At 44.0% G+C, this 20614-nt stretch overlaps 1 protein-coding gene across 2 annotated transcripts; it reads right to left on the reverse strand.

Annotated features, from left to right (window-relative positions):
* Positions 1–2231: 2231 nt before the first annotated feature.
* On the reverse strand, positions 2232–19388 carry LOC128693738 (facilitated trehalose transporter Tret1). Of its 2 annotated transcripts, none has more exons than XM_053783584.2 (8): positions 19123–19388; positions 18677–18827; positions 9047–9123; positions 8076–8226; positions 7212–7374; positions 6017–6730; positions 5572–5689; positions 2232–2977 (listed from the first exon to the last, which is right to left on the reverse strand). In XM_053783584.2, the coding sequence occupies exons 2-8, from the start codon at positions 18714–18716 to the stop codon at positions 2795–2797; spliced, it is 1446 nt and encodes a 481-aa protein (XP_053639559.2). In that variant the 5' UTR covers positions 18717–18827; positions 19123–19388; the 3' UTR covers positions 2232–2794. The 2 variants fall into 2 exon arrangements, with proteins under 2 accessions (XP_053639559.2, XP_053639558.2); XM_053783583.2 differs by having other exon boundaries at positions 19044–19388.
* Between the last annotated feature and the right edge of the window lie 1226 nt (positions 19389–20614).

The raw sequence follows: 20614 nt of genomic DNA on the forward strand, positions 1-20614 counted from the left end.
AATGTCATCCACTCCCTGTTCTTCCATACTTAGCTCCCTCCATAGGTCTGAAAACCCCTCCAACCCCTCCTCATCACCTAACACACTTATATTTAATTTCCAATAACTTCTACATATGTCTGCGAGTGTCCCCCACCCAACCTCCACCACCACTGCCCTATGATCTGACATTGTAGCCTCAACAGTACTGAAAGATTTCACATCCACTCCCTGAGAAAGGTACACTCTATCTAGTCTCACAGCATATCCACTCCTAACAAACGTATATTCAGTTTCCCACACCGCCCCCCCAAAGGCATCACATAACCTAACATCCCTTAATAAATCCCTAAGAGCCACAGACATATATCCAGCCCCTTTTGGGTCCACATCAGCCACCCTGATTACACTATTCCAGTCCCCACCAACTATTGCCACCTCTGGCAGTGCACTTAAGAAAAACACAAGATCCTCACACACAAAATCATTCTTTACCTTTACGTTATTTTCTGCCGGCGCATACACACTCACAAAAGACACACGCTTACCCATCCACCACCCATCCACACGCAACACCCTCCGTCCCCCTCCTCCCTCGCTTCTCTGCAAAAAAACGGGCTCGTCTCCCTTATTAAAATTCCCACACCACCTTTTAGACAGGAAGATGGCAGGGTAACTACTCGAAATCCTGCCACCTCCAACACCCTACCCTCTTTAAAATTGTGCTCCTGCAGGAACACAACATCCACTATATTTATTCAGGAAATTACGAAACCAATCTCTTCATATCGCTACATAACCCATTAACATTTACAGACATACACCTAAGGCCTATTAAAGTTTCCACCCCTGCTTCCTCTCATCACTCTTTACAACTCCAGAGCTTGAATTTAAGTTTGACATCTTCAGAGTGCTCTCTTTCCCTCCCCCCTTCTTCCGGTACCTGCTATCATGGGTACCACCACCTACACCACTACCTTCACACTTCACGTCAGTCTGTTTCCCAGGCCTTTGTGCAGGCGTAAGGACGTCATCAGAATCTGCTGTAGCTGCCCTCTTTCTCGTGACCGTCATGTTACACATGTCTTGGTCAGATGTTGCCTCTCGATGAACCTCCACCTCTACCTGAGAATGGTTTAATGATTCAACGGACGACTCCAAACCACCATCACGTCCCAAATTATCATGTCTCCGACTTTCTGGAAGCGACAACTCTCCGATGACACCACGCTCAGATGTAACGTCCCTCTCTGGTGGTGACAAAGTCTTCCACACCTCCACCAATTCCTCCTCAATCTCAAGAACCTTCTCCTGTAATTGCTGCTCCTCCTTATCCACAGGAGACGATACCTGATCAGGCAGCTGGGGGAGGGACTCCAACTCACCGCCAGTCCTGTGTGCCCGATCCACTATCTCGCTCCACAAAACACCACGCCCTCCATCCGATGTTTGTTTCTCACCTGCCACCTTTGAAGCAGGGGCTGCGACGTCCACCACAGGCCCAGGCACACGTCTTCGCTTGTCACAGGTCGCCGCTATGTGATCATACTCACCACATAGGCGGCATGTACGTCGTTGTCCTGGGTACATTACCATTACCTGCGTCCTGAAATCTTGTAGATACACATAGGACGGTATTGGGTGCCTCAAAGTCATTTTGAGGTTGAAAGAACCCTCTGGAAAACCAGCATAGGCACCTGCCGCCCACGTACCATGTTGAGCATAATGCACCGTCCCATACGTCTCAAAAACTTTCCTTATATCCGCCTCGTCCGCCTCAAAGGGAGCGTTGCGTAACTTGATCCACATATAATGCCGTGAAACATCATTCTTACACTGACAGCTGGTGTGACGCTAAGACTTACGTCCTGATACCTGGTGACTAACGATTCATAAACCGTAGCTGATAGCAGTTTGACGAAAATTCTTTGGCCTCCGTTTAATGCTACACAATACAAGTCACTGTCTTGTATGCCATATGTCTCCCGGATGATCTTTGGCAATAAAACTTGCGCAGAACTAGGCGTTATCGTTCCTTTAAATAGCTCAATGCCTACAGTATTTATCCGGCGTCTCAGACTAACCGCCATCTTGACAATCACAGTGCACCTATGTTGTTAACAGAGGCGTGACAGCACCACTTCACACCGCTGCAGCCAGGTAACTGACAAGGTAGCTCGCCTACAAACAGCAGAGGGGTGCAGAGCACAACTGCACTCTACCGTGGTCAGGCAGCGAATCATGGCCAAAGGATCTATGGAAAATTTTATTGGGGGTTACCTGTATGTACCTCAACATTACATGCAAGCGATGATGAATTACAATTGGAAATGTTTAATACTGAAGATAGGGTAAGGCAGCTAAAACTAAATCATGTTTACAAAGTTGCTCACAGTCACTCTCCAGAATGTCTTGCTGCTAATTTTGTCAAAGCTTGGAGCCAAAGCCAGTATTGTACTAGGCTAAGTGAACGCAATTTTGTAGTTACAATAGGTGGCCAGGCCTCAAACAACCACTGCACAGTAATAGATGAATGGAACAGGCTGCTTGATCTTATCAATTCTAGTCTCAGCATAAGTCAGTTTTGGAAAAGGACTAGAAGATACCTAACAGGTGAAGCCACAGAAGAGAAAGAATGTGGTTTCTTGCACAATTCATGTTCATGTAATTGTTATATTCAACAGATTTTTTCATTTTGGTGGTCATATAATTCTTTTTCACGTAACTTATTTACTCATACTATTTGGATTTGATTACTCAAGTGTATTTTGTTTTTATTGTTAACTTACGTCTTAGCTTTTCATTTTTGCCTTCCTCATCCTACACTTTTGCCTTTTGTCTCAGTGACTGCGAAAAAGCAGAAGACGACGCCAGCGACGCTGATGGCTCCATAGAACCAATAAAGGCCAGCTTGGGTAAAGGCTGCTTGCATGGGCGTGTAGAGCTGCAGTGTGATGAAGGTGATGGCCGTCCCTGCTGAGATGCACACCGACGACGCCTGCGGCAGGAGGAAGACCCGTCATTAAAGGTTTAGTATTAAATTGGTTTGAGATTTATACGAGGGAAAGGGGATGATAGTACTTTAGTATGGGCTAATATGCCTACTGGTTTTTCTCATTTTCTTTGACGTTATGCTTGAAAATAGCTCAGTGGTAGAGGGTTGGGCTCAACCAGGAACCAGATTCTGTCACGGGCGGGGTAAAGGAGGGAAGTAAGACGTACGGTGTCTCTCCTAGTACCAGTCGTCTCTGTTCACATAGTGAATAGATACCTGGGGTTAGTTAGGTACTGTGTTTTTTTTTTTTTTGATAAGTAAGACATGTGCAATAGTTAGGTAGTCTTCATAGGTGATGGACGGATTACACCGTCTTCACATTTCTACTGCTTCTGCTAGTTTCTGTACTCGAAACTTTTCGAGTACAGCTTGTCTGTATTGTATACCATGATCATATTTACTTTTTTTTTTATGTATCTTAGAATAGAGCATAAGAACATACTCAAATGGAAGCCACACTGCTCTAACTTCTCGAGTTGTCTCGTTATTAAGCCCCCGGGATCAAAAATCAATATTAGGTCATCTTGGGTGTGATCAATAGGTTATTCGCAGGCGTACTGATAAGATAAGATTGCGTTCGGATTTTTAACCCGAAAGATTAGTCACCCAGGATAAACCAAGAAAGTCAGTGCGTCATCGAGGACTGTCTTACTTATTTCCATTGGGGTCCAGGTGTAAGGAAACGTGTCGAAATGTTCCCACCAGCCGGGAATCGAACCGGGCCCTCCGTGTGTGAAGCGGGAGCTTCAGCCACCAGGCCACCGGGCCTATAATGGCATTAGCCAGCGCTAAGGTGTGAGGATATGTATGGGACGGTGGTTATTATGGGAACAAAATCTGGGTCTAAGTTGGTGCCATGGGCTAATTTCTGTAAAAATATCATAGTCAGCACTGGATGCAAGGTAAGTTAGCATGCATCTGGGTGTAGATGTTGACAGTGAATTATGCATGTTCTGATTAGTGAGCGTGGTTTCCCATTCTCAATAACAGGAGAAAGATTACCTGGATCCTAATGGCAGTCTGATGGAAAAAATTTATTACCCTCATGCTTGGACAAGTATTGCTGACAGCAGTTTCAAAGTTGAGTGTCCTGAAAAATAGTCTGAAATAGGTCCCTCCGTGGAAGACTGGCAAATTCTGAATAGTGGACTGAGTAACTGAGTGTTTGTTGGTCTGAATGTCAAGTGTTACCAAGGATCCAACTAAAAACAAGTTTGTGCTTGCCAGAAATACATCAAAACTGTAACTGGGATGTAATATGGGAAGACATATTTCTGGGTTCCTGGTAAATTATGGAAACCATTTCTTGCCCTGCCTGATATACAACACCAGGATGATGTACAACACCAGGATAATACCTCCAGTATTGGCTAATGAAGGTTCAGTGAAACCATTTATTCAGTAAAAAGCGCTAACTGTGCAATCATCTTTCAGCTAATAATTACAGTGGGTGAACAAGAAAGAACGCCAAGAGTCATACACCTCAATTGTCACTCTTGGACCTATCTATAGGTAGTCCTAACAGATGGCCACCAGATGTCTAATCAGAGGGTCACATCGCAAACCTTAAGGTGATCTACTTTCCAACACAGTTTACTAACCGAAAAAAAAAGTGATTCCCTTATCTTTATATACTCTAAGATCTGTACAGTATATCGCAAATGGAAAATATTCATGTTAAGAGATAATACAGAGGGATGGTTGAGGGTATCTGGATACAATCAGACGGAAGAAATGAATCTAATTCCTGGGATCCAGAACCCCTCACCGCGGCAGCGTATTCTCACTTAAGGCTAGTGCACGTGTGAGGGAAATGGGCGAAGAATCGCCGAAAGCTTATTATGTGGGATTTTTTTTCTTTTTTTTTTCTTTAGAAAACTTATGGTAATACGTAGAATTTTGATGAAAGATGTAGTGGTGATAGGTAGGCGAGTGTTAGTTGTGGTGGAAGTTTTCGAGTACTAGTTGTGGTGGTGTTGAGGGATTAGAGAGGAATAAGTTATGTAGGTGTGGTGGGTAAGTGTCAGTCTAGGTATTTTATTTTTTAATAAATTCAGACAGGGTGCCTTTCTCTCCACGGCAGTTACATCGCGGGGACAAGAGATATCTATCCTTCCTTGTCATAATCCGTGTAATAGGATGGGTTTTATACTCAAGGTAGGAAATTTGAATTTAGTAGCTAGTAGAATTTCAAAACATTATGTTCCAGTAGAAGAGGAATTACTGTTACATGGGATTTACCATATCATAGGAGAGTGAATCTCTAGAATTGTGGTTCTAACATTAAACGCTTTTCCTCTTGTAAATTATAGCTGTTGCATTTGTATATTACTGTTTAGAAGAGAAGGTAATGAACAGTTTTTAATACAATGCTTAATTTACTAAACAATGATCTGTAATAATTTTCTGAATTTTAATTATATAGAATATGACTGGGAGGTTCATGTTTATTTCAGGCTCGAATAAGAAAACGCAGTTAGACTTTTCAGCCAGTAACTATTTTCTCCAATTGTTTGTTTTTCAAACTGGGAATTTACCTGGGAACGGATGCTGGTGGTGAAGTATTCTGATGCCACGATATAAGGAATGGGATGAACGCCGATGTCGCAGATGAAGAGCGCCATCGTCACGCACACAGTTGGCAACCACGTCATGCTGCAACAAAGAAAATAACGTCTCATTCCTATCACTTTCATCTTGTTAAAGTCTAGACGAGAAACGCATTTTTTTCTCGAGTGAACGAAATTGTTATGGAGTTTTAAATTATATTAAATCCCCAAGTACATCAACATATTCCATTTTTAAGAAATATTTATTAATTTTTACATGAACTACAGCTGTTTTAGATTGATAGATTTATCAAATTGCTTATTCACAAAACAAGATTGTTCACGCACATGAAAGATCAGGGATAGAAAGATGAAAAATATTTCTTCTAGTTAATTCCCTTTCCTTACATTTCAGGGAAAAATAGCCACTTACTCTGTGTAAGTGGTGTCGTCTGGATCGGCATTATCAGCCAGGTGGGCATATGCACCCAGGACGATGAGGCAAACAGCGTTGACTGCATGTGTAATAACGAGCAGGTATCGCCGTCCAATGACGTCTAGCAGCAGGATGGCAGCCAGTGTGCCAGCCACCCTTAGGGCTCCAGCGATGGCAGTAATGGCATCGGGATCCATGGGCGCCCCGGTTGCTTCAAGGATCCGCGCTGTGTACACCATTAAGACAAAGTTTCCACACATCTGCATGAGGAAGAAGAGAACTACAACTACAATTATTTGTCGCAACACTTCCTTTTTCAACAGGTCACGCCAGCCAACGCTCTTGCCATCGGTGTTGACGGCGTTGCGACGTTCCAACTCTGCAACCTCACCTTCGACATCAGCGTAGGTTCCCCTCAAAAGTTTCAAGATAGCGGTAGCTTGCTGGCGTCGACCATTCACTATTAGGAAAGACGGAGACGGTGGAAGGATGAATGTTGTAAGAAAGAATAAGAAGGAAGGCACCGCGCAGAGAAAACTGAGAGTGTACCAACTGAGAGCGTACCCTAGTACAGCAGTATAGAGGCCACCCAACACCACACCCATGGTCGGAAGAGTAGCTGCCATGCCCCGGATGCTCACGTCAGACAACTCAATCACGTAATTGTAGCCAGCGATGGTGGTTCCACCACAGGCTACACCTATGATGAATCTGCAGGAGGAAAACAATGGGGTGAGAAACTCTTCAAGCATCAAAATTAGCAACTCATTGTAATTTTCTTATTTTCTTTGTTGGAAGAACTATTTTTATGATATTTGAATAAACTATAAACTCTGCCTTTGTTAGTAAAACTGGTTAGTAGAAAGACAACACCGAGGTTATGCCCTACTAGGTGTTATTATCTTACAACCTTCCTCACTTACACGTTATCTTTCTTCCTCACATTCAATCAGTTACAAGTTATCTTTCTCACAATCTGTCAATTACAAGTTATCTTTCACTTTCATTCTGTTAGTTAAACGTTATCTTTGTCAGTTACACCTTATCTTTGCCAGTTACACGTTATCTTTCTCCCTTACATTCTATTAGTTGTCTTTTCTGCTTCACATTTGGCCAGTTGCTAGTTATCTATCTGTCTCATGAAAAATTCTACAATCTTGGTCTGCTTCTGTTGCTTAGCCTCTGCGAGTACCTGCCAATGAGTAGAACAGGTGTGGTAGGGGCGAGTGCGACAATTAGCCAGCCACCCACGTACGGTACCACGATGACCTGCATGGAGCGGAGACGCCCTATCTTAGCCACCATCCACCCAGAGATCCACGCTCCCACCAGCGTCCCCAAGTACAGTAAGCTACCTACAGGAAGAACATCGAATTTTGTTAGTGTAGTTTTATTTTGTGTTGGGGATGTTATAATGTAGTTATGATGTTCACGTGACTGTAAATCTACGTGTGTCATTCCTCGCAAGAACATCAAAGATGCTCGGGTCATCATTCTTCTAATCACGGCCGAGTTCTGCTGCCCCAGCCCATATAGTTTTAAAAATCGGTGCTTGTATATTAACCTACAGTTATGTGTCACATTAAGGAAAAAATACAATATAAGTGCATTAGAATAACAGTCCTGTTGAGGTTATATCATGGGCAAACTGCCAATGTATTAAAATCTCAAGTGGAAAGATAGATGAACCTGGAATTTTATGGAGAATAATTGTTCTTAGCCGATATAGCCTATGTATTCGTCTTGCATTTTGCTTTATCGTGTAGGTTAGTTATTGTCACTGACCAGAGTTCATCGCAATTTTGTGCTACAATTCATATTCATTACAAATAATAACGTACCAATTTGCCATATTTTCAAAATGAAGAAAAGATAAAAGTTGCTGAGCAAGCAAGAGTTTTATTTAGTCACTGATCTGAAGAAAACAGAGCGAAATGTCAGAATAAAAGTTTGTTCTGTGCCTTTATTCAGCGTTATATATGTGTGTTTTTACATTTTTATCATTGCTTCAGTTCTGATGTTCATGGTATGTTAGTGCTTCTGAAGTCTGACTCACCTGTCATGTCCTTCTCGGCAGAGTTTAAGGTGATCTGAGTGCCGAAGAGGGTGCCATTATTCTGGGCCAGGTCAGAGAGTGCCGGAGAGGGCCAAGGCAGCGCCGCTCCAAGCGAGAAGTATGAGAATGTCACCACAGATACCAGGCCAAGCTATGAGGAAGAGTCATGGAGTGAGGGAGAGTCGAGGAGTGAGGAATAGCTAAGGAATGAGAGCTGAGGAATGGGGGGTACTAGTGAGATTATTATAATCAAAGAAAGCGCTAAACCGACAAGGGCCATACACCAGATGCCAGTGAGAGCATCGTGCATTTGTTTATATCTCGGTTCTCTGTATAGATGGCGTTACCTTTCTCAGCTCAAATCTAATCATCTTCCGCCTATCGTTAAAATTATCATTCCCTGTAGTGTTGTGCTGTACGATTAACGATTCTATTAGCAATATTTTCAGAGCCTTATTCAGGTGATATGGGATGAGGATTTTAAGAGATATGTAGTGCCGAAATGCAGAGTATTATTATATTCATGGGAAACCGTTAAACGCGTACGGGCCCTACGGCGCCTGGGGAATGGGAGGTAATCAGGTTTGATCCGAGAAAATTCCTAGTGCTTGTTGTAGTTTATGTCTATCATCAATTTAAGTTTTTTATATTAAATGTTCATATAAGTTTTTAATAGGGGATGATTACATCTCCCCCTACGACCCCAAGTCCTTAATTTTTAAAACCGCTTTGTGGTCGGAGAGAATGGAGGGCAGGTAGAGAGCATTTTGCTATACAATGCTTGCCTCAAGTAGCCGAACTGGGGTTAGTCCCTCTCAGCCTTAGTGTGGTCATTAAGGCCTTCTGTTATCTATATATAACTTAAACAGTAGTGCAGTAGCAATTATTACTGCCTTACACTTTACCTCATTTATGCTTGAGACTTGCTAGTTAGCAGTGTTGTCTGCTATGTATCCATGTTTATAGCTTACCTGTCGAGCCAGCCTCTTTACACGCTCTACTCTCGGCTCTGCTCTGTCACACATCTTGCCAGCGACGCCAGCTGCGTCTGTAGCACAGGAGAGAAATTTAGTTTAATTAGGAGAATAATGGCATTATTTTTCTGTAATACTTATTCCGCTTCCAAGAGACAGGATGTATCAGGCAAGAAAACATTTAGCATCGCTTACTCCTAAATTACTCAGCTTCATTCCTGAATCTCTCAATAGCAGTGTGGTATCTACAAGCAGCAACTGTGACAACCCCACTTTGATTAATTATCTGCTACTAACACACTTCTACAACATACAGTAACATTTATTTCTCTTGCAACGTCTGTTAACATGGGCGGCTATGTTGACGGCAAACATTTATGTTTAAATTTTCTTATTTACTATAAAGCCTATTCTTTGCCTCGCTCTCCTAGCAAAAACGCGTTAATGTTTTTAACTTATTACTTATTCCATGTATTTATACCATCCATATCCCTTCTTCATCTATCTTGTCTTATGCAGTTTGAAAATCCATAAATGCAACATTCTTCTTCACTGTTGATTCATACATCTCCTTACCTTTCTGAATTCACTCTCTTCTAGTACAGGTACATTTTGTGTCTTTCCAGTCACTACCAGTCAATGCTCTCATACATTTGCAGGGTGTTCATTGCTTTTGTTACTCTTTCCCCCCCCCCCCGTATTGACATATAATTCTTTCACTATTGTTTTCCTTTCATGCAAAGGAACTTTATTTACTTTGTGCCAGTCATTCGGTATTTTTCCCTTCATTCATACAAAGTAAATATGCCAGTCATTATCACTATGTCCTGATTTCACTATTTGAATTATGATTCATCAATGATACACGGATTTAGCTTTTCATGAGATTTAGTAGAATAATAAAACCCAACTGTTCGAGAAAGGATGTGAATTCCACTTTTAAGAGATTTTGCAGAGGAAGCTTTCATTGAGAATGTGTCGATCTGTTTAGATCTAGAAAAATAATAATGAGAATAAATTTATTTCTTTTCTGCAGTATACAGGTAATAACGTTTTGTTTGGCACGACAAAAAGCCACTAGAATGTGGCCGCTGACTGAGTCTGACAGTACATTGTCCTTAAACCATTCCACGGGTGAGGATAGAACCCGCGATCAGTCATAAAACTCCAGACCGACAAGCTAGCCAACTGGCTAGCCAGCTGGCCCAGTGGCTAGCTCGTCGGTGCTAACCTTCCTATGGTGTAAAAATATACCTAGTTGGACGAATCGTGTTGTAGCCAGCTGGCCCAGTGGCTAGCTCGTTGGTCTGGAGTTTTATGATTCTCTGATCGCGGGTTCTATCCCCACCCGTGGTATGGTTTGTTTGCAGTCGTGTCATGACGATTTCGTGAGTCATTATCCTCAACTTTAAAATCTTATATTTTTATAACTCTCCCCCCTCTGTATCGCTACCAACTACAGTAAGTCTACACTCAACGAACACAAACACACCTTACTTCTAACACTAACCATCCATTATATACAAATCCCTTCTTACCCTATATAGACTTTGCCAAGTCCCCTAATCCTTAGCCACCATTTTCCACTATACATGTCAATTTTACAAGGATACATGGGGAATCGGGCAGAACTTATAACGATGATTTCCCACTTTCACCCCGTTATGTTATTGTTGACATTAACCCAAATAACGCAACAGTATGACCTTTTGCCTCTAGCTATTTTTTTTACAATAAAAGTGCACTTCTGTTTTGCAATGATATTCGACTTCCTCGAATTTCCATTCATGCCCCACTTCACTATACCACAGACCGTGTCTATTTATTAGACAAGTGGTACGTTGGCTGTTCTTTATATGTCTTTCCTTTTTCCACTTATCTTTAACTGACTCTCGAGCTTTATTTACTCCCAACCCAACCTATGCCACTCCTTTTATTGGGCGATTTCAACTTATCATTTTGTCTGAGAAGTGTCGCATTGTGACTTTCGAAAATCCCATTAATATTCTTTAATACCTACTTCATCAAATTTTGAACACTTTTTCAACACGTCTAGATATCCGAACTCGTACTTTTGTATAGATCTATTCCTCTGCATCTAGTCCATAGCACTGGAGTGCAACTGAAGGGAATTAATTGGTCCCCAAGACAGTGATCATTTCCCTACTCTCATTACTTCCCTATTTTGTGCCCTACTTCCTCATTAATCCCGGTGGGAATATGAACGTGGAAATTGGATGCTTTATGCACGACGTATCTCTTGTGCATCCTTCCTGATTTCTTCAGCAAGTAACATGTTACAGCTTTTCACTTCCTCTGTTCTCTCTGCGGCTATGATTGCTATTTCCAGAACCTCGGGTAAACATTTTGAAAAATGTGTCTCCCTATCATCTCCCGACTGCTATAATCCCATTTGTTAGAAATTAGCTGCACTGGACTATCATTTTACCCGTACTATAAACCGTTTTTCAGTTTACAAGTTAGAGTGCACGCACGTCGAGTTACACGGATAGCTAAGAGAGCTTTGTGTGCTTACTCATCCATCGTAAACAATATTTATTTCTACAAGTACATGTACAAGTTATACAGGCCTAGCTGACGTCAATGACATACTACTACATAGAAAGACACTTATTATGCAGAACAATTAGGGCAGATTAGGTCAGTTTTGTCCCAGGATGCAACCCACACGAGATGACTAACACCCAGGTACCCATTTTAACTGATAGGTGAACACGGACAATCAGTGCAATGAAAGACTCCCAAATGTCTTCACCCTTGCCGGGAATCGAACCCGGACGCTCAGCGTGTGAAGCAAGAGCTCTTGCCACCACGTCACGGGCCACTGTACCGCTGTGTGCGTAGACAAAAAAAAAGTTTCCTGGGTAGGGTCTGGCGAGTAATCACCTGATATTACCCACCTTTCTGAAGACAGCACACAGTGTTAAAGAATCATTGAAAAGCTTAAAATAGTTGAAGAGGGGTAGGTCCCGTGGGCAATTGGCGCCTCTTTCTCGGAGGAACCCGAACCCTTTGAGATCGCCGCTTCAACCTCGCCACCACATTAAGACGACCAAGCGTCAGGAAATGAAAGGAAGGTAGTGGTTGGAAAAATGTGCTTATTAATATGAACTCTCTTATGTGTGGTTGCAGGGGTCGAGTTTCAGCTCAGGGTCCTGGTTCTGCCTCTCCTGTTGGACGCTAATGGATACACACTATTTCATGATCCCTTTCGTAACTTATATTTAAAAGCCCTTATTGGATCCTGTCTCTATTAATTAGCTGGCCAGGTCCTTCCTGTCTGTAATGAGACTATAGAGGTATTCCATAACAGTCCTGTGACTTAAGAACTCTCGGATCCACTGTAGAACCTTTCGGTTATTTCTGACTCCTCCTCCTCTAGCTTCTGTTCCGGTAGAGTACCAAAAGCATTATTTACAGTTCAAAATTATGCAGTCCATCTATCCCTCTTCTGCCTCACCATTATCGTCTTGTCACAGAATGCAGCATTTATCTCTTCCTCCTCTAAATCCGTTCTGGGTTGTTTATAAACCTGCTCCTTTCCAGGTGTGCCATTACTCTTCTTTTGATAACATTATATAGCTCTACATACCATGCAAGTCCTGTAGTTTAATATTTCCTCTCTGTCCCTATATCACTAACTTGAAGATTGTGGCCAGTTGTTCATACAGTGATTCAGTTTTCTCTGTCAGAACTCTAGGAGATATATATAGTCCCACTGCCACCAAGGTAACTAACTCACTCATTAGTTGCTTCACCTCTTCGTCGATTGTATGGACTGCGTCCGGTATTCGTTGACGAACTCCTCTTTGGTTCTCTGGCATTTCCCTATTTCCTCTGAGAATTCCTCTTTTAATATTTTAATCATCTCACGAACTTCCTAGCTATTCTTTTTTTGAGCTCTCTTTCCTTTTTCAGCTTGAACACCTGGTCATTTTCTGTTATCTTCCTCCTGTGTCTCTGTAGCAATTTTGATTCTGATTTGAATTTCAATGCTATATTCTCAAATTGTCGTTTAGCCTCTCCAGCTCAGATGTTTTCATTTCCGGTTTGTCTGCTTGCTTCCTGGTTTTCTTTGGTTCTTCCCTTTCTATTTTTTCCATGCACTTGCACTTGTAACTTTTGCTTGTCTGCACCTCTGGATGAACCATGGTCTGTTATTGCTACTTATGTTGCTAAGTATTAATTTCTTCTCAGCTTTCCGGCACTTTCCAGCTACATAATAATATAATAATATCTTTATTTACTACAAGTACATATACAAGGTATACAGGCCTAGCTGACATCAATGACATACTACTATACAGAAAGCCGCTTGTTATTACCTGGAGTTTACCTGGAGAGAGTTTCGGGGGTCAACGCCCCCGCGGCCCGGTCTGTGACCAGGCCTCCTGGTGGATCAGAGCCTGATCAACCAGGCTGTTGCTGCTGGCTGCACGCAAACCAACGTACGAGCCACAGCCCGGCTGATCAGGAACTGACTTTAGGTGCTTGTCCAGTGCCAGCTTGAAGACTGCCAGGGGTCTGTTGGTAATCCCCCTTATGTGTGCTGGGAGGCAGTTGAACAGTCTCGGGCCCCTGACACTTATTGTATGGTCTCTTAACGTGCTAGTGACACCCCTGCTTTTCATTGGGGGGATGGCATCGTCTGCCAAGTCTTTTGCTTTCGTAGTGAGTGATTTTCGTGTGCAAGTTCGGTACTAGTCCCTCTAGGATTTTCCAGGTGTATATAATCATGTATCTCTTCCTCCTGCGTTCCAGGGAATACAGGTTTAGAAACCTCAAGCGCTCCCAGTAATTGAGGTGTTTTATCTCCGTTATGCGCGCCGTGAAAGTTCTCTGTACATTTTCTAGGTCGGCAATTTCACCTGCCTTGAAAGGTGCTGTTAGAGTGCAGCAATATTCCAGCCTAGATAGAACAAGTGACCTGAAGAGTGTCATCATGGGCTTGGCCTCCCTAGTTTTGAAGGTTCTCATTATCCATCCTGTCATTTTTCTAGCAGATGCGATTGATACAATGTTATGGTCCTTGAAGGTGAGATCCTCCGACATAATCACTCCCAGGTCTTTGACGTTGGTGTTTCGCTCTATTTTGTGACCAGAATTTGTTTTGTACTCTGATGAAGATTTAATTTCCTCATGTTTACCATATCTGAGTAATTGAAATTTCTCATCGTTGAACTTCATATTGTTTTCTGCAGCCCACTGAAAGATTTGGTTGATGTCCGCCTGGAGCCTTGCAGTGTCTGCAATGGAAGACACTGTCATGCAGATTCGGGTGTCATCTGCAAAGGAAGACACGGTGCTGTGGCTGACATCCTTGTCTATGTCGGATATGAGGATGAGGAACAAGATGGGAGCTAGTACTGTGCCTTGTGGAATAGAGCTTTTTACCGTAGCTGCCTCGGACTTTACTCTGTTGACGACTACTCTCTGTGTTCTGTTAGTGAGGAAATTATAGATCCATCGACCGACTTTTCATGTTATTCCTTTAGCGCGCATTTTGTGCGCTATTACGCCATGGTCACACTTGTCGAAGGCTTTTGCAAAGTCTGTATATATTACATCTGCATTCTTTTTGTCTTCTAGTGCATTTAGGACCTTGTCGTAGTGATCCAGTAGTTGAGACAGACAGGAGCGACCTGTTCTAAACCCATGTTGCCCTGGGTTGTGTAACTGATGGGTTTCTAGATGGGTGGTGATCTTGCTTCTTAGGACCCTTTCAAAGATTTTTATGATATGGGATGTTAGTGCTATTGGTCTGTAGTTCTTTGCTGTTGCTTTACTGCCCCCTTTGTGGAGTGGGGCTATGTCTGTTGTTTTTAGTAACTGAGGGACGACCCCCGTGTCCATGCTCCCTCTCCATAGGATGGAAAAGGCTCGTGATAGGGGCTTCTTGCAGTTCTTGATGAACACAGAGTTCCATGAGTCTGGCCCTGGGGCAGAGTGCATGGGCATGTCATTTATCGCCTGTTCGAAGTCATTTGGCGTCAGGATAACATCGGATAGGCTTGTGTTAATCAAATTTTGTGGCTCTCTCATAAAAAATTCATTTTGATCTTCGACTCTCAGTCTGGTTAGCGGCTTGCTAAAAACTGAGTCATATTGGGACTTGAGTAGCTCACTCATTTCCTTGCTGTCATCTGTGTAGGACCCATCTTGTTTAAGTAGGGGCCCAATACTGGGCGTTGTTCTCGATTTTGATTTGGCATAGGAGAAGAAATACTTTGGGTTTCTTTCGATTTCATTTATAGCTTTTAGTTCTTCCCGCGATTCCTGACTCCTAAAGGATTCTTTTAGCTTAAGTTCGATGCTTGCTATTTCTCTGACCAGTGTCTCCCTGCGCATTTCAGATATATTGACCTCTTTTAGCCGCTCTGTTATTCTTTTCCGTCGCCTGTAAAGGGAGCGCCTGTCTCTTTCTATTTTACATCTACTCCTCCTTTTTCTTAGAGGAATAAGCCTTGTGCATACATCGAGTGCCACCGAGTTAATCTGTTCTAGGCATAAGTTTGGGTCTGTGTTGCTTAGTATATCTTCCCAGCTTATATCGGTTAGGACTTGGTTTACTTGGTCCCACTTTATGTTTTTGTTATTGAAGTTGAATTTGGTGAATGCTCCCTCGTGACTAGTCTCATTTTGTCGGTCTGGGGCTCCTCGCATACATGTCTGAACCTCAATTATGTTGTGATCTGAGTATATTGTTTTTGATATGGTGACATTTCTTATCAGATCATCATTGTTAGTGAATATGAGGTCTAGTGTATTCTCCAGTCTAGTAGGCTCTATTATTTGCTGGTTTAAATTGAATTTTGTGCAGAGATTTAAAAGCTCGTGTGAGTGTGAGTTTTCATCAGAGCTGCCTCCTGGTGTTATTACTGCAACAATATTATTTGCTATATTCCTCCATTTTAGGTGCCTTAAGTTGAAATCCCCCAGGAGCAAGATGTTGGGTGCAGGAGCTGGAAGATTTTCCAGACAGTGGTCAATTTTTAACAGTTGTTCCTGGAATTGCTGGGATGTTGCATCCGGAGGCTTGTAGACTACCACAATGACTAGGTTTTGGTTCTCGACCTTTACTGCTAAAACTTCCACTACGTCATTTGAGGCATTAAGCAGTTCTGTGCAAACAAGTGACTCTGCAATGTACAGGCCAACCCCCCCCTTTTGCCTGTTCACTCTGTCACATCTGTATAGGTTGTAACCTGGGATCCATATTTCATTGTCCAAGTGATCCTTTATGTGGGTCTCAGTGAAAGCCGCGAACATTGCCTTTGCCTCTGCAAGTAGTCCACGGATGAAAGGTATTTTGTTGTTTGTTGCTGGCTTTAGACCCTGTATATTTGCAAAGAAGAATGTTATCGGACTGGTGGTATTGTTGGTACTGGGGGGGATTTTTTTTCCGGCATTTGTATCTGTATCTGTTGGTTTGGAGTGGAGGCCATCGACTGTGGTTCCACTCCAGGAATGACTGGATTTGGTGTACGATTTCTGCCATTTCCTGCCAGTTTTTTTTCCTTCCTGGCACTAAAAAACCTCTCCCTCTTGAGTGGCTGTGGCTACCCAGGTTTTCCCATGGCCTGGATGTTTTGTATCTTTTTGTCCCCTTTAGATGGTATGCCTGGCAATTTAAGTTATAGCACAGTCTTTCCTGTACTGAAGAGGTACACATTTCAGGGTGAAAAAGCTTACAGGAAGGGAGTTTGCATTTTCCTGTTGTCATATGGGCATGGCATTTTCTAGGGTGGTCATAGTTGCACGTCCCATCTGTTTTTCCAGATTTCCCATGCCAGCAGATACCAAGTGCATAGTATGTGCACATCCTTGGTTTCCGCTTGCCTTGGGTTTCTGTGACTGTATTCCCTGTTGGTGCATGTTTCCCTGTCTTACTTCTATCCTCCCTAGCACCAACAATGGAGCTCCCACCAGTTGTTTTTGGTAATTTATCCTCACTATTGCTATTGGAGTCCTCTTGTTTGCTATTTCCTGCGGTATTTCTAGTTTGCAATATTGGTTTTATCTTATCTTTGACTACACTTGTTTCCCTACTATGGCTCCTGTCCCCTATGAGGTCATTTATATGTATTCCTTCCTGCGTATAATTCCCGACTACCTGGACAAAATCTCCAGCTTCACCATTACTGTCTCCCAGGACAGTATCTCCAGCTTCACCATTTCTGTCTCCCAGGACAGCACCTCCAGCTTCACCATTACTGTCTCCCAGGACAGCACCTCCAGCTTTACTATTACTGTCTCCCAGGACATCACCTCCAGCCTTACAGTTTGTGACTACATGGCCAGTATCAAGGGCAGTACCATTCAGCCCAGACTTTTTATGTTCCCATCTGTTGTAGAAAGCTTCCAGGTTTTCTATGAAAGCAGCTTTGAGGTCAGTTTTATCCCAGGATGCGTCCCACACCAGTCGCCTAACACCCAGGTACCCATTTTACTTATGGGTGAACATAGACAACCGGTGTAAGGAAACACGACCGAAGTTTCCACCCCTTCGCCAGGAATCGAACCCGGACCCTCACACGAGAGCTTTTGCCACCAGGCCATGGGGTACCATACTCCATTTTTCTAGTTCCTTTTCCTACTGCAGTTCATACAAAATTTGCTTCTTGAATGAGTAGTTTCCTTTCTGAAGTCATACTTCTTTTTTAACATCCACAAAGTATTTGAAACTCAAGACTCTGTGGTCACTGGCACCGAGAGACTCCCCATACTGAGTGTGACCTATAACAGAACTACTTAGTGTGAATACATGGGAAGTGGAAAAAGAGTGAGTGAGAAATAGGAACAGTAGTGCTTATATTAGAGTTATAATGGTTTGGCAGGAGAAATTTATATTCAGCAATATGAAGAAACGACAAGAAATACAAGAGTGAACATGACTGGTCAAGGACCGCGCCACGGGGGAGTTGACCCCTGGAACACCCTCCAGGTAAGGGGCGAAAGGCAAAGCGAAGCCACTGTATGTGTTCTGTTGCTCATGATGAAGAAGACATGTGCAACAGTTGGATATTTTTATTGTTAATTGAAACGTTTCGCCTACACAGTACGCTTCTTCAGTCAAATACAGAGGCTGCAGGAGTAGTCGCAAAGTATGATGTAATCAGTCCAACACTGGAGAAATAGGTTTTGAGGTGGTCAGTCCCTCGGCCTGGCGAAGTGTTCAGCTTCATAGTCTGGAACAATGAAGCTGAAACATGAGAACGGAGTCGTAAATACTGCTGAAGTTAAGTTGTGAAGGTCTGGAGGTTGTAGCAGGAGACGGGAACCGCTAATACAAGAAGAGGGCAAGAATTTGAGGAGCACTTCAGTGGATCTATTGGTTCATACTAAGTAGGTCCCTCTGGGTTCCAATCTTTCTCACTAGTAATGAAGTTGTGGAAAATGTCCTCTGTACCAAGATACTGTTGTGTTGCTGTGTCAGACATGTTAAAAATGGTATATAATCCCTACTAGTTGCAGAGTAAGACACACATACAACACTTGTATCTTAATCTTCAACTTGTTGGTATTATGTACCGTTTTCAACATATTCTGTTGTTCATATTTGTGGAAGAGAGAGACTTTGAAAGAAATTATCTGGGATTACTGTACCTTTTTCTTTCAGGCTGTCGAGCTCTTGCATCTCAGTCATCTTGACAGTAACGTCTGGTGTTAGCGATGTCTGGCGTTAGCGATGTCTGGCGTTAGCGACGTCTAGTGTGAGCGACGTCTAGTGTGAGCGACGTCTGTGAGTTTCTCCTGGCTGGACAAGACAAGGCCAATTAAGTAAATGTTTCTTTCATTGTAACACACACAGTTTTCCCTCAATCACAGATCGCTCACTCCACAGTGGGGTGTGCAGTAAGCGATTATTATACTCCAGTAACATTATGAACAATAAATCTTCAGTTTTTTACTTTAGAAAGGCGATATAGAATAAAATCTTTAATAAGAATTACAGTGGATTAAGTGCACTAACGAGTAAGTGAACCAGTATTTCACAAGTATCGTGGAGGGTTAAGTTGCGCTTAGACAGGTGTGGGACTGATCTAACTCACACACACAGGCAACACAGTTCTTCAGTCCTGGCTACTAAGTGATCCATCAGCACTTTCTGACGGCGCTGAAGCAAAGCAGTCGAGAGAGATGATGCTACACTAGCTGTGATAGATCACGAATAGCACGTATAAAAACTCCGTGGTTTGCTAACCTGTCAGGTGGACCCCACCCCAGTTCTTGCACACTCACACTCTCCCTCATTCACCCTCCCTCACTTACACTGTCCTTCACTCAGACCGTCCCTCACTCACACCCTCTCTCACACCCTCCCTCACTCACACCCTCACACTCTCACACCCTCACTCACCCTCACACACACATATCTTCCGTCACTCACACCCTCCCTCACTCATACCCTCCGTCACTCACACCCTCCGTCACTCACCCTCCGTCACTCACACCCTCCGTCACTCACCCTCCGTCACTCACACCCTCCGTCACTCACCCTCCGTCACTCACACCCCCCGTTACTCACCCTCCGTCACTCACACCCTCCGTCACTCACCCTCCATCACTCAAACCCTCCGTCACTCACCCTCCGTCACTCATACCCTCCGTCACTCACCCTCCGTCTCTCACACCCTCCGTCACTCACCCTCCGTCACTCACACCCTCCGTCACTCACCCTCCGTCACTCACACCCTCCGTCACTCACCCTCCGTCACTCACACCCTCCGTCACTCACCCTCCGTCACTCACACCCTCCGTCACTCACCCTCCGTCACTCACACCCTCCGTCACTCACCCTCCGTCACTCACACCCTCCGTCACTCACCCTCCGTCACTCACACCCTCCGTCAATCACCCTCCGTCACTCACACCCTCCGTCACTCACCCTCCGTCACTCACACCCTCCGTCACTCACCCTCCGTCACTCGCACAATCCGTCACTCACCCTCCGTCACTCACACCCTCCGTCACTCACACCCTCCGTCACTCACCCCCTCCGTCACTCACACCCTCCGTCACTCACCCTCCGTCACTCACACCCTCCGTCACTCACCCTCCGTCACTCACACCCTCCGTCACTCACCCCCTCCGTCACTCACACCTTCCGTCACTCACCCTCCGTCACTCACACCCTCCGTCACTCACCCTCCGTCACTCACCCTCCGTCACTCCCACCCTCCGTCACTCACCCTCCCTCACTCACACCCTCCGTCACTCACCCTCCGTCACTCACCCGCCGTCACTCACCCTCCGTCACTCACCCCCCGTTACTCACCCTCCGTCACTCACACCCTCCGTCACTCACCCTCCGTCACTCAAACCCTCCGTCACTCACCCTCCGTCACTCATACCCTCCGTCACTCACCCTCCGTCACTCACACCCTCCGTCACTCACCCTCCGTCACTCACACCTTCCGTCACTCACCCTCCGTCACTCACACCCTCCGTCACTCACCCTCCGTCACTCACACCCTCCGTCACTCACCCTCCGTCACTCACACCCTCCGTCACTCACCCTCCGTCACTCACACCCTCCGTCAC

This window comes from Cherax quadricarinatus, chromosome 34 (genome assembly GCF_038502225.1).
Source record: "Cherax quadricarinatus isolate ZL_2023a chromosome 34, ASM3850222v1, whole genome shotgun sequence".
In the NCBI taxonomy this organism is placed as follows: domain Eukaryota; kingdom Metazoa; phylum Arthropoda; class Malacostraca; order Decapoda; family Parastacidae; genus Cherax; species Cherax quadricarinatus.

Coding starts and splice junctions, on each gene's coding strand:
- LOC128693738 (XM_053783584.2), bottom strand. CDS start 18,716: ATGACTGAGATGCAAGAGCTCGACAGCCTGAAAGAAAAAG. Junction 9,124..18,676: donor CGACAGCCTGAAAGAAAAAG/GTACAGTAATCC, acceptor CCTGTGCTACAG/ACGCAGCTGGCGTCGCTGGC. Junction 5,690..6,016: donor GACGACACCACTTACACAGA/GTAAGTGGCTAT, acceptor TCTTTGTTGCAG/CATGACGTGGTTGCCAACTG.